The sequence below is a fragment of the Montipora foliosa genome, chromosome 11 (genome assembly GCF_036669935.1).
Source record: "Montipora foliosa isolate CH-2021 chromosome 11, ASM3666993v2, whole genome shotgun sequence".
In the NCBI taxonomy this organism is placed as follows: domain Eukaryota; kingdom Metazoa; phylum Cnidaria; class Anthozoa; order Scleractinia; family Acroporidae; genus Montipora; species Montipora foliosa.
This window is the reverse complement of record NC_090879.1, coordinates 10,324,172-10,341,671: the sequence shown is the minus strand read 5'-3', so window position 1 is coordinate 10,341,671 and position 17,500 is coordinate 10,324,172. Positions and strand designations below refer to the sequence as shown.

Genomic DNA, 17,500 nt, shown 5'->3' with positions numbered 1-17,500 from the left:
GTCGTAGATCTTATTAGGGAGTTTAAGAAACGACGACGGCTACGGCAACGACAACGCCAAAAAGCAGTAATATTATTGGTTAAAAGAATCAAAATGCTCGTGCTGCAAGTGCGGCACGCATTTTAAACATTTCACTTCCGTACTCGTCAAAAAAACTACGTGAATTGACCAAATTTAAGGTTTTGAAGACAACGTGGACAAACTACCGTGAGTCTTTCAGTCTCACTCTTTACTTCAAATCTGTCTGTACCAATCCAGTTTTAGGACACTTCACTCACATTGAATAATATAAACAAGATAGAATAATCATGAAATACTTAAAACAGCTCAAAGTTATCTTTTGGAGTGACGTTTTCGTCTCCATAGCGGTCGTGGTTTCTTAAACTCCCTATTAGTCCCTAATAGCGCACCTCTGCCATGATGTACCAGTGTCGAGTCTACTTTGATTAATTGACCTCTCTCCGCACCACCAATACTACCACCATGGAATTCTCCGTGACGTTTCACAGAACTTGCTTCGTCAGCTGTCCTTCCACCTTCCCCGAAGATCTCGCCTTTGTAAATATCATTGTCCGATGTATTTTCATGAGGAGGTTGGAAGTTAGCGCCGTGATCAGCTGTATGGATAAATGGACAAGATACGAACTAAGAAATACATGGTTACTTGGTGACACGAGAAAAGTTCCTTTCAATTGAACTGCACATTGAATTTTTTTAGCCTCAGTCTATACTTGACTAACGAATTGGCATTGATGTACAAGCTCTCTGAATGGCTCTGACCCCTGATTTATGCTAACGTCAAGTTTCCCCAGTTTTCTCCGGCAACTCGGGGAACTTACTTACCTTTAGACTTGAATATTCCACCGGCAACTGAAAAGTGAGACCAATAGAAAAGTGTTATAAGTGAGTAACTGAGCACTGAAGGTCAGAATCGAGGAAATCGATTCCCCTTAAACCATCTTCGTCGAGTATCAGTCATCATAAGCTTTAATTAGAGTTACTACATTTTCTATCTTGGACATTGCGTTTCCGAAGGAGCCCATCACCCGGAGCCTCCATCCAGACTATATCCTTAAGTCAACCTTTGCCCGTATCTTTTTATTTTTAGAACCGTCTGAGAATATTTTGTGAGACGAACGCGATTACTGGTGCGTGACTGCTTGTGACGTAATACAATAACTGTATTCTGATTGAACGGCATAATGCATTCGCGGGAATTCGAACGTCTACAAATAAAAAGATACGGGCAAAGGTTATCTCCAAGGGTTTATATGGGAGATTGAGGCTCCGGTTGATGGGCTCCTGGTTTCCGTTGTGCTCTGATTGGTTCTCTCAATCTCGGTTACCGGGTAATAAACAATATGACCTATTATGGAACTTTATTACGCCAGTCGTTTTGAAAACTTGAAAGAGTACAGAAATTCAATGAAAATTTAACAAAACAAGCATTTCATTTGCGTTTTTTGGATATGTGATTTGTTATAGCCAACTGGGTGCTAGGTTCCTCGTTAGCGTATTTGCCACGATCTTATCTTCATGATCCAACGCAACGGTTAATTCTACTTCATTATCATGCATGGTTAATTCCTTGATAAATTATGTTCAGGCAAGCGGTGCCTCGCATGGGACGTTAGGCCCTTTGCACCTACCCCTTTTGGGTTTTGCTTCTTTTCTTTTCTTTATTTATTTTCTTCATCATTATTATTATTATCCTTTTTTTTTTTCCTCTTGTGTTGTATTATAAATTTATCTTGTACGTTGCAGGAGGAGTACCCAATAAAGCTGTTAAAGAAAACAAAAGCAAAACAAAACCGATGTGCATGCAAGAATCTGGAATCTGGAATCCAGCAAATGTGGGGCTTTAGAATCCGAAATCCAGAGCGTGGAATCCAGAATCCAGAATTCCAAGACCCGTGTGTTTGGAATACGAAATCCGGGATCCGGAATGCCTGGAGGGATGGGGGGGGGAGGGGATCTGAGATTCGAGGGCCACCTAGCTTCTTTTATATAGGGCGAAAAATGGCCTCACAGAAAACCGACCTTTGCAAACATTATTTTTTATCTTTTCTATCAATGGTGAGTCTAGAGCCGAAAATTCTGCTGTAAACACGTGTTTACTGTTTGGATCTGTTGCCATTTCATTCAGCTGATTAATGTCGAACGATTCTCCAAGGCCCAAAGTGAAGATTGTTACTCCCATATTTCTCAGCCTTCTTGATGGCTCATCAACATCGTCCTAAAAGAATATTACAAACATAGTTTACAGCTTTTCATTCAAAAGGTACTGAAAAATGAAGTGTAGATAAAAGGGTAGTCTAGATATCCTCCATGATGTTTTCTTCATGGTGCGAGTATATCTCCAGTCTCAGGTTGAATTAGTCCTGTTCCGGGACTCCCTCTTACCCCGCCCTGCAAATGGGCCTGGAACCCAGTAATACAGGGCTCTCTCTTTTCCCGCCTGGGTTCCAGGCCCATTTTGAGGGCGGGGTAAGAGGGAGTCCAGGAACAGGAATAAGGTTGAATCCGTTTTCAACCCAGGTTTAATTGGTGATCCTCATTTTACCTAGGTGAAATATGAACTCTACCTAGTTTTAAGCAGATATCAACTCCCAAAAAATTAAAGGATTGAAAACAACTATACCTTCCCTCAAGTTTCTTACTGTTTCATATCATCTTATCGGTTTCTGTGTTAATACACTTACCCATTAAATCTCAACATTGCAATATAGTTAGGGAACAAAGAACTGTGCTATCCACTTACCATCGGTACTCGAACGCGGACCCTCCAGTTCTATATAAGTCCCGTGTCTTCACCACTACACTACAACGACGAATATCCTCAACCGAACAAAGTTCCTTTCATTATTTACTTTTGTCTAATAAGTCAATTGATTTCCATGTATAATAACCAAAACAATTCCTAACCTGACCAAAATGTTTCTGTAGGCTTAAAAGACCTTTTCGGCTTGTACATTTTGTTTTCCCAATACAGATCATGTGATAATACTCAGGAGGTTTGGTATTTTGTTTTGTTCATTAAAATGAGGGCATGCAAGCATGAATATGCCTACATGCACTCTTTTTAATGAACAAAACAAAGGACCAAGCCTCCTGAGTATTATCACATGATCTGTATTGGGAAAACAAAATGTACAAGCCGAAAAGGTTTATTAAGGTCCGTTTGGAACGTTGCATTTTACATATGCCGAATCTAATGCAAATGAGCAAAAACAATAGATTTTTAATTTCTCATTTGCATTCGATTCGGCACATGTAACATGCGTTGTTTTAAACGGACCTTCGGCTCCAAAAAAGTTCTTCAGTTCATCTGAGTGCGTATATTCAACCTAGCTAAAAACGGATTCTAGCCGTCGGAGAACGGATTTAACAGGCAACATATACAGCTATGATCAGAAGTAAGAGGAAGAATAGGAGAGCACAAAGGAAGAATAGGGTTGTTCGAGGCACCGCCAAGAGAAAGTAAAGTAGATAGCTTCTTGCTCACCGGAGCAAAATAACATATTTAACAAAATACATGTATTAAGAATCTTCCCAATGGGCTCTTTGCATGCTACTGTCACATGGTACAAAATCCGCCACACTGGATGGCAAAACGTAAAAATGCGACAGCCTCCAAAACAAAGCGATTTCAACCAGACAAGCGTGGCTTTTCTTTGTTTTGGATGTCCCAGTGCGTAGTTTGCCATCCAGCAGGGCAGATTTTATACCATGTGACAGTGTCAATCAAAGGGCCCATTTCCTATAAGTAAATTTGAGACTGACCTGTGATGCACCAACAGTCATGACCAGTAATACTTTAGGAACGTCTTGCCGTGCACTAGCATCTATCAACTGATTCCAAGCTACGTCAAGAGCGTTTCCAATGTGTATACCCCCTTGGAGATATTTTATGTTGCCAATAGCTCTTGAAATCAATGTGAGGCTCAAATACTCTTCAAATCGAAAGACGACTTCCGCGGTATTGGAAAAGACTACCATTCCGACGTGTGTTCCCTCTCTAGCAATGTTAAAACTACTTACAAGGTATTGAACAAATCTAAGACATTTTCGAAAATTTCCAGCTCCGAAGTATTCTACACTCTGTGAGCCATCTATAAGGATGGCGAGGTCCATCCTAGCTTCACACACTGCAAAGGAAATCGAAAAGAGATAGTCTCCATGGTCGGGTGCTAATGGATTTAAAACATTTAGTTATCCTAGAATATTTATTCTTCTTGACTATGTCTCGAAGTGGCTCACGTATTATGTAATTAGTTGAGAAAAGGTAATTTTTCTCAGCTAACACGTAATTTTCTTTCCACGCGTAATTCTTAACAATAGACGACATGGAGCCAGGACATGGAGCATACAACTCCCTCTTCTCTCCTTTTGGTAAGTTTTCTCAGTGCGTTTCTATTTAACACAGATTTATGGCGAAGTATTGTGCCTTTTAACCAATCACCCGCCAACGACTCCAACATATAAATTCGCGCAGAACATGGATCTAAGAATAACCAGGTCAAAGTGGGTGTACCAGTTGTTCGCTCTTTGCAATAGGCTGCTGGTTAACCCAATTCGCCCTTGTCACACGGCAGCCATATTGTCCCGGGAGACCAAAAAAACCTTTGTTTTACCACGCCAAGCCTCACCCCCATGGTTTCCACTGCGAGACTTAGCGTGGTAAAACAAAGCTTTTTCGGTCTCCGGGGACAATATGGCCGCCGTGTGACAAGAACAAATTCACTTCCTTCAGAGGACCATAAAAGTTCTTTACCACCATATAAGTATCAAATAAATAACTCTAACGAACCTGTTAAAGGACTTTGTAGAAAGGGATCTTTTTCTGAAAAGTAAACAGATCATGGAAATGAGAACCGCGATGTTACCTTCTGTACCATATTAAAAAGAAAAAGTCCCTATTTTACGACGGTAACACGTGACAGTGAACTACATTTACTGATAAATTTGTGATCCTCGGTGGTCACCTTTTTACCGCCCCAACTGAGCTGGTGCGTGCGTGCCTTCTCTTTGTATTCATTATTTACACTTAAGATCAAGAAAACGCACAGCATCTCCGCGACAATCTAATTTCCGTTTTACTGGAAATTAGAATGTTATTAGAAATTAATAAATGGTAACTTACTGTCTCGCTTTTGCCACAACGCCTTTGTTGCCATTACTTACGTGTTCGTTGCGAGACGCCTCCAGATCCTAAAGAGAAAGAGACGGTGCCCTTAACAAGAAAACATGCAAATATTGGATGCATCACAGATAAGATGCTCTTTTCCCCCACACATCACTCTTTCCAGCAACAAAAATAAACCAATAACACTGAGTACTCCTAGAGCTTTGGCATACCCATGCACTGCAAGTTTACATAACGAGATCTACCACTCAGTACACCTCCACCCCTTCACAGAAACACGCAATAAGATCTACTTTCTCATCCTATAATATAGGGAGATAACCTATCACCCACCACCACTCTCCCAACCCCCCCCCCCCCCTTCCCCCTGCCCCCTCAAAAAAGGTATAAATATGAGGCACTTGTTAAGGAGGCTCCCTAGAATTTTAGGACCGCGCGCAAGCTGGGCACTAGTATGGCCTGTAAAGCCTGAATCGCGCGTGTTTTTCTGATTTTTCTGACGTAAACGTGACCAAATCTGTAAAATTAACTGCTAATTTTCTCGCGTTCCCTTCGGTAATTTTTTTTTTTAATTGGCTCAGTTCTGACCACATACAGCTCCTGTCAAATACCCCATATTTGTTAAAATCTGTTAGAGAATATATTTACAAAATGACAAATTACAGAATACTCGCAAATCCGTCTGAACGACCTTGACTTTTAATATAGTAATATTATAAAATATCATTTCCATAACGTGGCGAAAAATTCACTGAAGGAAAGTATAAATATTAAAAGTAATTTAGGCCAGAAATAGGAATATACCTGCCTGTCATTAAATGTGATGTTGCCACAGTAATGGCAATAGCCAAGAGAAAATAAGGGGACAGAGAGGGAGGCACAAGGCGTTGGCCGGGATATGTTGTGTCCACGAAAGTTATTTTTAGACGAGCGGAAGTCTTTGTTCTAGCGAAAGTCTGTCTTCTGAGACGTCCGCATGCAGTCTTGCCTCGCTCTCAGGTTCTTAGTGAAAAGAGAAAATGATGGCGCACGTGAAAGGCTGATGAATATATATTTTCTTTCAAACATCGGACCGAGGTTGGCCTGCATGCGGACGTCTCGGAAGACTTCCGCTCGTCTAAAAATAACTTTCGTGGGCACGACATATCCCAAGGGCTGGAACGGGAGCCTCCTTTTGATGTCCTCATTTTCTCTTGCAATAGCCTAAAAATTGACACCCAAAAAATAAGCCTTATTATATCGATACACATACTCGTAAATCTCCACAAGGAAAACTAACTGGGTTTCTTTTATAACTCGTGCTCTGTAGTGAGGGTATTTGCAAATACTCTAGGGAGCCAACTTAATGGGAACAATCGGTGACCATTATTTACCCGCGCAAGCTCTATTCTTGATCGATTGAACAATGGAGTTCAGATTCTTGAAGCTGGCTCTATACACGTGCTGAGAATCGGGATCTGTTGCCATGGCCTTCAGTTCGGAACGGCTACAACCTCCACCGATGCCCACAACAAATATGGTCACTCCGGAGTCTCTTAATCGTTGCGCAGGCCCAGTTACTTGATCCATCGACAGACCATCTGTTAGGACGATGAGCATATTTGGAATGCCTGACCGAGCACTTTTGGCGTAAAGCTGGGTTCTGGCTAAATCTAAGGCTTTGCCAATCTTAGTTCCTGCTCCTGGATATGGGATTGATTCGATTGCCGCTAAGACACTTCTTTTGTCATAGTGTTCATCAAAGCCAGAAATAACCTGAGATACGTCGGAAAACAGATGATTACTTAAGGTGGTATATATTAATGCATGTATTTGTTTTCAATTTCAAAACCAATAATTTTACTGAACTTAAATAAGAGACGTTTTCAACTGCAACGCAAAGTCTACAATGGGAAATTCACAAATAGGGACCCATCATGTAACTTACATTTCTAAATGTTTTCTTAGTTTTCAGCCCAAACGCGTCAGTTCTTTCTTTCATGTTTTCAATTTAAATACGAGGTTAACCGAGAATTTTAAGGCCGTTAGTTTTGCTAGATAGATAAACACAAAATACTGAACTCGTGCCCATGTTTAAGAATATTGGTCATGTGTAGCTTTGCGAAGTTGTTGAGTATTCTCCTGCTTAGTTTAAAGACTGTTTTGAATTCATTTAAGGACGGTGCCTACTAATTCAAAGGTATTTTTGCGCGGTTTACTGAATATGTGGGAAAAGCACATCTTAACAAGCATTATTGAAATCCAAAAAGAAAATTGGGGGTAACCACGCATTTTTCAACGATAATTAATCAACCATATTTGTAAAAAGCTTTAAAATACAAAGCAATGTATGGCGTAATTTGCCAACTTGAAGCTTAATTATCTCTGAAAAATGCATGGTTACCCCCAAATTTTTGTTTTGGATACCAAGAGCACTTGCTAAGTTCTACTTTCTCCGCATAGTTTTGAACCGCGCAAAAATATCCCTATATTAATAAGCACCGCCGATAGGAAATCCGAGTATCTCGACATGAGCAGAACGTATGCGCAATAACAATAGTAGGCACCGTCCTTAACAACGTAAAACTCAGTCTTTATGTTTCAAATGAAATGCTAAGTGTGACAGCAATGTAACCATCGAGTTTTTGGACTCATTTGGGAGGGACACATTGTAAAGCTTTCAGCTGGTCCTGTTTGAAACAAAAAAAAATCCTTCATTTTCATACAAACCTTTGCATTGCTAGAGAAAATTATAACACCGACGTGTGTACTTTTCTTGCACACTTTAAAGCCGTTGACGATTTGCTTGACAAAATTCAGCTCTTTTTTGAAGTTTCCCCGTCTTGCTTGTTCTATGCTACCAGAGCCGTCAATCAGAAAACCCAGATCCACTGTTGCTGTACAAACAGCTGAAATACAAGAAACGACAAAGGAAAGGCGAGGAATTCACAGCGTGAATATTAAGCTTAACTCGTGACCTCAGATTTGATAACTCATAACTTCTACTTATGTGGACAATTTAGGCAAATGTCTCTTGCAGACAACTGAGAAATTCAGGCGGATTTAACGGGATTCGAACACGTGGCTCCTGTGATGTTGGTGGAATGCTTTGCCTGTTCAACTAAGCTATGAAGCCACTCACTTGGGAAACATTTTCCTATCCGGGACCGCTAACCACCACCACGGACGCATCTCCGACCGCTATTCACGACCCCTTTACCAACCACGAGAGCTTACCGAGTCCGCTAACCGCAACTGCGAACATCGTCAGCTAACTGCGCACGGTAACCTCTTATATTAAAGAGAACGTATTGGATTTATATGGAGTTTGTGAGTAACTGGGCCCTTCTATTTCATACAGAGCCTCCTCAGGAAACGAGGATCCCATTCAAGCAATATCTCAGCCGTTCACCGTTCACTCACCTGTAGGCTGGGTAGGGGATATCTGTGTGCCTGGAGTCGGGGAAATCCGCCAAGATGTAGCCTGTGTGGGCTGCGCTAAAACGTTTGAGTTTTTCTTGATGTTAGTGCAACTTATAAAATGCAAAGTAAGCTATACAAAGGGAACCTCCCGGTTCATTTCACGTCCACCGGAAATTCTTATTTAATTTGTCTAGAGAGCACATCACGAGTTTCGTTATACCTTGCCTTACCCATTTCCACCCAACCCTTCCTTTTTTATAATAAGCATTCTAGCTACGTAGCTACTTATCAGTTGAAAATGTTGCTATCCTTCGTTAGAAGACATTGCAGTGAGATCTAATTCAACAGCATAACCGACATTTCCTTACTCGGTGGTTGAGTTGGTGTAGGAGCTCTTGAGGCTATGGGAGGTGCTGGTTGTGAGGTTCCTCCAGATCCTGAAGAAAAAGAGATGGCGTGCTTAACAACACGAAAAGATGCGAGTATGCATTAACAGCCGCAACGTGCTGAGTGAGACACGAAGGAAGTTTTTCATTACCCCTAACATATTCCGACAAGAAATAAAACCAATAGCTGTACTTCCGGAGAATTTGCGCCAGGTGTTAGCCTAACCATGCACTGCAAGTTTCCATTAGGACATCAAATGATGATGCATTCCCGTGCAAAGCAACACGCAATACGGCAAGCGCGCCGGATTATCTCACCTGATAATATAGGGAGATAACCTATTACCCACCACCCCCTTCCCCATTCAAAAAAAAAATGTATTAATATGAAGCACTATATAATGTTTTGTCAATTTTTTTGGATAGAATAACCAGCGAGTATTGTTTACCCAGGCAAGCTCTATTCTTGATCGATTGAACAATGGCGTTCAGATTGTTGAAGCTGGCTCTATACACGTGCTGAGAATCGGGATCTGTGGCCATGGCCTTCAGTTCGGCAAGGTTATAACCTCCACCGATTCCCACAGCAAATATGGTCACTCCGGAGTCTCTTAATCGTTGCGCAGGCCCAGTTACTTGGTCCATCGACTGACCGTCTGTTAGGACGATAAGCATATTTGGAATGCCTGACCGAGCACTTTTGCTGTAAAGCTGGGTTCTGGCTAAATCTAAAGCTTTGCCAATCTTGGTTCCTGCTCCCGGATATGGAATTGAGTCGATTGCTGCTAATACACTTCTTTTGTCATAGTGTTCATCAAAGCCAGAAATAACCTGAGATACGAAAACAGATGATTATTTACGGTCCTATTTGTTTCAAATTATCAAAACCCAATAATTTTACTGAATACTAATAGAAGATGTTTTAAACTATAAGGGAAAGTCTTGAAGAAGTTAGGAAGCGAACGCATCACGTAAGCTTACATTTTCATGTTTTTTCAGTTTTTAGCCCAAGCTCGTCTCTTTTTTCTTTTGTGTTCTGAATTTAAATACAAGCGTTAACCAAGAAGTTTAAGGCTGTAAGTTTTGCTAGATAGATAAACAAAAAATACTGAACTCGTGCCCATGTTTAAGAATATTCGTCATGTGTAGGTTTGTCATTTTGTTAAATTAAGCATATCCGCGCTTGCTTTCCTCATTGTTTTGAATTCATTTAACATCATAAAACTCAATCTTAAGGTTGCAAAAGAAATGTTCAGTGTGTCAGCAGTGTAACCATCGAGTAATGGGTGCATTTGGGAGGGACACCTTATGGAGCTTTCAGTTCGTGTCCCTGTTCGATTATGACAGTGAGGAGCGTTTTAAAGTCACCAAAACTAAACAAATTCGTTCACTTTCATACGAACCTTTGCATTGCTAGAGAAAATTATAACACCGACGTGTGTACTTTTCTTGCACACTTTAAAGCCGTTGACGATTTGCTTGACAAAATTAAGCTCTTTTTTGAAGTTTCCCCGTCTTGCTTGTTCTATGCTACCAGAGCCGTCAATCAGAAAACCCAGATCCACTGTTGCTGTACAAACAGCTGAAATACAAGAAACGACAAAGGAAAGGCGAGGAATTCACAGCGTGAATACTGAGCGTAACTCGTGACCTCAGATTTGATAACTTTGTCCTGAAGGATAATTGAGTTTTTTAACGGTCCTCTATCTGTTTAGGAAGTTCTCTTTTAATTCTCTTTTGTCCCTTACTGTGCTGAAGCCTGATGATATCATTTATTGATTTGGACTGGTTTTGCACTGAAGGACAACTTAAAGTGTTATAGAAGAACGCTAACGGCCCTCCTTGTAACATAATTTGTTACTTTCTGGTGAACCACAACACCGGAAGCTGCAGTGTCTATGGATGTGTCAAATGTCTCGGAACTTGTATCTTTGAAGGAAGAAATGATCCTCCTACTCATGTGGACAATTAAGGCAAATGTCTTTTGCAGACACCTGAGATGTCTGCGATGTCGGTGGAATGCTTTACCTGTCCAACTAAGCTATGAAGCCACTCAGTAGGGATACTTTTTCCTATCTGTGACCGCTAACCACCACCGCGAACGCAAGTCCGACCACTAACCACGACCGCTATTCACGACCCGTCCTCCAGCCCGGGCGCTAACTAAGTCCGCTAGCCGCGTCCGCCAACTGCAACTGCTAACCGTGTCCACTCACCGCGTAAGGTAACCGCGCCCGGGAACCGCTTATAAAGAGACCGAAATTGGATCATATGGAGTTGTTGAGCAACCGAGCCTTTCTATTTCAAAGAGAGCCTACTTAGGAAACGAGGATCCCATAAAAGACTACGTGCTCGAGAATATAGCGGTCTATCATTAAGCCAAGTCACTATTTTTTGGTGCCCTTCAGAGGTCGATGTCTTAATATGGCATTTGAGTCTGTTATACTCGGAAATCTCGGGGTCGATTTCAATTGGATAGTTTTTAGTTTCTATGAATCGGGACCGAAATCCAATATCATGTTTTTTCAGTGGGAAATATAAACGGTCCGTTTGTCTTCAACTCTTTTTTTGTCTCGCTATAGTTTCCTCAGAACACGATAACGTCTTCATTCACTGACATGACTTACTCCGCAGTTTTCTCTTTTCGCAACCTCTTCCACAAGCTGTCAATTATTAACGGCAAAGAAACCAACACGCCTCGTGTAGAATCCCAACTGAGTGGCTTCACAGTTTAGTTGGTAAAGCATTGCACCGACATGACAGAAATCATGGGTTAATTCGGATCCCCTTGAAGCTGCCTGACTTTTTCAAGAGTCTGCAGAGGCAACAGTTCAGATAAGTGCAGCCAAAGGATCGTGTCTCTATTTCTTTTATAAACCACAAGGCTAATACAGATTTACTTCCTTAAATTGCACCTTCATGCTTATCAACAGCGCCATAACATTCGAGCAAGATCGGAGCAGTTTATTGTACACTCACCTGTAGGCTGGGTAGGAGATATCTGTCTGCCTGGAGTCGGGGAAACCCAAGAAGTAGGCTGTGTGGGCTGCGCTAAAACGTTTGGGTTTTTCTTGATGTTAGTGCAACTTATAAAATGCAAACTAAGCTTTACAAAGGGGACCTCCCGGTTCATTTCACGTTCACCGGAGTTCTTATTTAATTTGTCTAGAGAGCACATCACGAGTTTCCCTATACCTTGGCCTACCCATTTCCACCCAAACCTTCTTTTTTTATAATGAGCATTCTAGCTAGCTACTTATCTTGTTGGAAATGTCGCTATCCTTCGTTAGAAGACATTGCAGTTAGATCTGATTCAACAGCATAACCGACATTTGCTTACTCGGTGGTTGAGTTGTTGTAGGAGCTCTTGGTGTTGCACTTGAGGCTATGGGGGGTGCTGGTTGTGAGGTTCCTCCAGATCCTAAAGAAAAAGAGACTGATACGAGTAAGCATTAACACCCGTAACTTGCTGACACGTAGGAAGTTTTTCATTATCCCTAACATATTCCGGCAAGAAATAAAACCAATAGCTTTACTTCCGGAGAATTTGCGCCGTGTTTTAGCCTAACCATGCACTGCAAGTTTCCATTAGGAGATCAAATGATGATGCATTCCCATGCAAAGCAACACACAATAACGCAAGCGCGATTATCTCACCTGATATAATATAGGGAGATAACCTATTACCCACCAACCCGTCCCCATTGCAAAAAAGAAAAATGCGTTAATATAAAGCACTGTATAATGTTTTGTCAATTTTTTTGGATAGAATAACCAGCAAGTATTATTTACCCAGGCAAGCTCTATTCTTGATCAATTGAACAATTGCGTTCAGATTGTTGAAGCTGGCTCTATACACGTGCTGAGAATCGGGATCTGTGGCCATAGCCTTCAGTTCGGCAAGGTTATAACCTCCACCGATGCCCACAGCAAATATGGTCACTCCGGAGTCTCTTAATCGTTGCGCAGGCCCAGTTACTTGATCCATCGACTGACCGTCTGTTAGGACGATAAGCATATTTGGAATGCCTGACCGAACACTTTTGCCGTAAAGCTGGGTGCTGGCTAAATCTAAAGCTTTGCCAATCTTAGTTCCTGCTCCTGGATATGGGATTGATTCGATTGCTGCTAATACACTTCTTTTGTCATAGTGTTCATCAAAGCCAGAAACAACCTGAGATACGAAAACAGATGACGAATTACGTTTAAGGATCGACTGACGAAAGCAGGTTAAACTTCAGGACCAACCTGGATAAATACACAAAAAATTGAGGTGGTCAAGAGCTTGAACGTTAGTATTGTTTGGCAATCCGTGATCCATTTATAGACGATCTACTACTACTACTACTACTACTACTACTACTACTACTACTACTACTACTACTACTACTACTACTACTACTACTACTACTACTACTACTACTACTACTACTACTACTATTACTACTACTACTACTACTACTACTACTACTACTACTACTACTACTACTACTACTACTACTACTACTACTACTGCTACTACTGCTACTGCTACTACTACTACTACTATTACTGCTACTGCTACTACTACTACTACTACTACTACTACTACTACCACTACTACTACTACTACTACTACTACTACTACTACTACTGCTACTGCTATTACTACTACTACTACTACTGCTACTATTGCTACTACTACTACTACTATTACTGCTACTGCCACTGCTACTACTACTACTACTACTACTACTACTACTACTACTACTACTACTACTACTACTACTACTACTACTACTACAGACGAGGGTATTAGCCAACACCAACTCGGGAATCACGGATGGCTGCTCTCAACTGGTTTCTGTTGTTCACAAGAGCGGCGCCAATCTCGCCAGTGTTACTGAGTCCAGTATCTCTTCTGAGGGTGGTCATGTAAATGGTTGCTGGTCTTCCCCTACTGCGAGTACTGTGCTTTGGTTCCCAGACGATGAGATTTGATGCAACCAGCTCAGGGTGGCGGACACAGTGACCAGCAAGGCCCATTCTTCTGGCTCTGATTTTTTCGGTAACCCGGGGAAGTGTGCCGTAAAGGTCGACGTTTTTGGTGTGGTCTTCCCAGGTGACGTTGAGAACCGTCCTCAGCATTCTTGTGTAGACTCCATCTATGTTGCGTTCCATCTAATCGCGACTTAAAGGGGCGGACCATTATAAAAGTGAAGAGAGATTGGTGTAGAAGATTTCCATAAATATTTAAGCAAGGAAAACAGAAAAAAATGCGCAACACAGAAGTAAGTGTAAAGCTCTTCGTACAGAAGGAATAGCCTTGTTGTTTGGAGTGAAAAGAATGTGCGCACATCCTCAGTGAGTTCGCCATTATTGGGAAAAATCATTTGTATGTGTTGTAAACGAGATCTAAGTGTCGTGGGTTTAGTGGCCGAGTGTTTTTGGAATCCTTTCAGTAATTTGGAGATCCACCGCGTTTTATTTCTGACTAGGCCAGTTTTTCACTGGGATATGAAGTTATTGGCTACTGAACTTACCACCCTTGTCGATGAAACGAAAAGGAGCAATGAAAATTTGTTGTTGTAATGTTCCCGGTAACATCCGTTTTCAGGTTGAATCCGTTTCTACCTTGGTTAAATTGATGATCCTCAATTTACCAAGGTAGAATACTCACTCAGATGAATTACAAAAACGTTCTTTGGAGCCTAAGTTAAGCCTAGAGAAAAACTGGGGTCAGGTTAGGATTAATTCTGGTTATTATACATGGATATCAATTGACTGATTTTACTCAAGTAAATAATGAAAAGAAGTGTGTTGGGTTGAGCACGGCTCCAAAGAACGTTTTTGCAATTCATCTGAGTGAGTGAGAAAAGAAGTGTGTTGGGTTGAGCATGTTCGTCGTTGTAGTGTAGAAGACACAGGATTATAGATCTCGAGGGTCCGAGTTGGAATACCGGTAAGTAAACAGTACAGGCAAAATTAGAATCTCATTATCACCAATTTAACCTGGAGAACGGATTTTACCCGCAACATATATACCTATATCGCCGGAAGTTTAACAACTTTCTGTAAACGACTTAAGAAGGGGTGTCTTTGTCTGACTTGCAGTGGATTTCTACCGCCTCAAAACCATCCTGCATAAGTTAATTAGATTACAAAATTTATCCTGCAAGCTAAAAATACTCCAGCCCCCACTCTTAACATATAAGCGTGCCAAGTGTCTAGCTCTGATTTTCCGGCAGGTTGCATGGTGACTTGAGGTTGTTTCTTTTGTTTTCGCCGGCAAAACCTGCCAGCAACTATTTTTTTCATGTTCCTAGTTTTCAGACCACAACTCCTATTTTTACTCAACGTTATTGTGGAAAAAACTTTTGGACATAAGGAAATAATGCCAGCGTTGTTCCTGACTTCGAGCTCAACTTGTTTGACAGATTGTCAGTTGAAATGCTGAGATGACTCAGAGATTCGCGATGCCAAAGAGAGTTGAAAGTCCTGTTAAAGGATTTGGACACTCCTACAAGACCAAAAGAATTCTTTCGAAGTAAGTTACGTTTATAGAAGTAATTCTGAAGAGTTTTTATTGATGTAGTTATGGTAAATAAACATATTCGCGTACTAAGCTTTTAGTGTAAGACACTTCCGGCGTAAAAAAAACTTTAAACTTAAGAGCAATTTATTTGGCAAACGTTTTCTTTTTTTACTTTTTAAAAAAAGCAATAGACAGTAATTCATGTATTTGTTTCAAATTCGCAAAACAATAATTTTAACTAGTCTTAAGATAATTTATGAGAGGTTTAATGCGACAAGGAAAGTGATCTTGAAGAAGAAATTCATCGAGCAACCGTGAACATGCATGTAAGCTAACATTTTAACCGACCACTTTAAAGGTGTGCGTTTCCCCTCGATAGATAAACCGGAAATCATGCATGAACATGTTCCGATTAATAATAAGAATGTTGTTCATGTGTAGACTCGTTACTTTTCTAAATGAACATTTCTGCGCAGTTGATCATGGTTTCATTTAACACCATATAAAAAAGAACTGTTCAGCTTGGCAGAAGATCAACCATCGAGTTATGAACACTGACATTTCTGTTTCTGTTTCTGTTTCTGTTTCTCTTTCATTGATCGGTAACGCTTGTTTGCATAACAACCGATGTAACTAAAAATGTACAAACAAATAATCAATCTTGTGACGCAAATTACAAGTTCACACATAACGCAATTACACATCTATAAATAAAAGAAATAAATAGACTATAAATAATCAATTATATGTACAATAAAGTTATTGTCTACTACACTGTAGCTGCAAAAAGCCAATTGAGGTCAGGTCACAGAGCAACTTCGCCACGCATTCACCCTAGAACTAAAGGCAGTGAGGTTTGGGGAATAAACGACCTCCTGAGGGAAGCTGTTCCAAACAGGGATAGTACGTGGGAAGAAGGAAAATTTGAAGAAATCAGTACGGGGACAGAGGTGGTTAAATACCATATCATGAGATCGTCTTGTCTGAGATTGGGAGAGAGTCACATACTTAGAGAGATCCACCCCATTAAGGTTATGGGAGGACTTATACATGAAATTTAATCGTTGACACTCCCGACGCACAGATAGTAGTGGCCAATCCAGGACGTTAAGCATGTAAGAGACACTTGAGTTACGAGAGTAGTCTCGGAAAGCGAAGCGGGCAGCCCTCCGCTGTACTTCCTCAAGGTTTGATCCCAAGCACAACAAGCATATTCAAGAGAACATTCGGAAGGAACGCATCTCGGAGGTTTGTTAGTCTTGTTCGCGATTATGTCGATTATATATGGCCCTGAGATGCACTTTGAAGTTGACAGAAGTAAAGAGAATCGATTATCTTATACAAACCCTTGCATTGCTAGAGAAAATTATAACGCCGACGTGTGTATCTTTCTTGGACACTTTAAAGCCGTTGACGATTTGCTTAACAAAATTAAGCTCTTTTTTAAAGTTTCCAGCTCCTGCTTGTTCTATGCTACCAGAGCCGTCAATAAGAAAACCCAGATCCACTGTTGCCGTACAAACAGCTGAAATACACCAACAAAAAAATGGTGAGATATTCAGTCTAAGTAAACTAAACACACTCATTTCACCTGTTTGGAATATCTTTTTAAATTCTTTGTTTTCCTTCACTCGGCTAAGTGTCTGATGGTGTAAATTATTGATTTGGACTGGTTTTGCAAAGAGGTGCAAGGTAAAAAAAAAATAGGGCTCAGGGCCCCCTCTGCCATATTCAGATACCTTCGACCAGTAACCACAACATGGTAAACTCTGGTATTTATGCTTGTTTCAAATGTGTCGTAATAGTATCCTGATGCTCATTAATAGCCATAAGTAATAATAATAATAATAATTGTTGCTGCTAATCGCCGTCGCAAAGTACAGCAACGACGCAGCTCAACAAGGTCGAATCGAAAGCATACAATGGCGCCTCTGGCAGCCGCTATACGGTCCATGTGTGACCTTGGAGCACAGCATACAGCCAGCTGGAATCGGCTGTATGCTGGTTTTTGCCAGCCATAAGAGTCGAGCCGTTCACCGTAAACTCACCTGT

The 17,500-nt window shown here is 40.9% G+C and overlaps 2 protein-coding genes across 2 annotated transcripts in view; both read right to left on the bottom strand.

Moving 5' to 3' along the window:
- The window catches only part of LOC137976658 (von Willebrand factor A domain-containing protein 2-like), a 13,759-nt gene extending 1,692 nt beyond the window's left edge, over positions 1–12,067 (bottom strand). The window contains exons 1-13 of the mRNA XM_068824024.1: positions 11,914–12,067; positions 10,338–10,516; positions 9,384–9,765; positions 8,917–8,985; positions 8,549–8,623; positions 7,856–8,034; positions 6,520–6,901; positions 5,185–5,211; positions 4,811–4,843; positions 3,784–4,148; positions 2,041–2,236; positions 844–870; positions 411–617 (exon numbers count right to left, since the gene is read on the bottom strand). Coding sequence (XP_068680125.1) covers positions 411–617; positions 844–870; positions 2,041–2,236; positions 3,784–4,148; positions 4,811–4,843; positions 5,185–5,211; positions 6,520–6,901; positions 7,856–8,034; positions 8,549–8,623; positions 8,917–8,985; positions 9,384–9,765; positions 10,338–10,516; positions 11,914–12,067 — 2,275 coding nt within the window. The remainder of the gene's footprint in view (positions 1–410; positions 618–843; positions 871–2,040; positions 2,237–3,783; positions 4,149–4,810; positions 4,844–5,184; positions 5,212–6,519; positions 6,902–7,855; positions 8,035–8,548; positions 8,624–8,916; positions 8,986–9,383; positions 9,766–10,337; positions 10,517–11,913) is intronic.
- A 169-nt stretch (positions 12,068–12,236) lies between these two features.
- LOC137976657 (uncharacterized) overlaps positions 12,237–17,500 on the bottom strand; it is a 14,912-nt gene continuing 9,648 nt past the window's right edge. Inside the window, exons 8-11 of the mRNA XM_068824023.1 lie at positions 17,497–17,500; positions 16,795–16,973; positions 12,727–13,108; positions 12,237–12,355 (exon numbers count right to left, since the gene is read on the bottom strand). The exon at positions 17,497–17,500 is cut by the window's right edge and continues 71 nt beyond it. Of these exons, the coding sequence (XP_068680124.1) occupies positions 12,237–12,355; positions 12,727–13,108; positions 16,795–16,973; positions 17,497–17,500 (684 nt within the window). The remainder of the gene's footprint in view (positions 12,356–12,726; positions 13,109–16,794; positions 16,974–17,496) is intronic.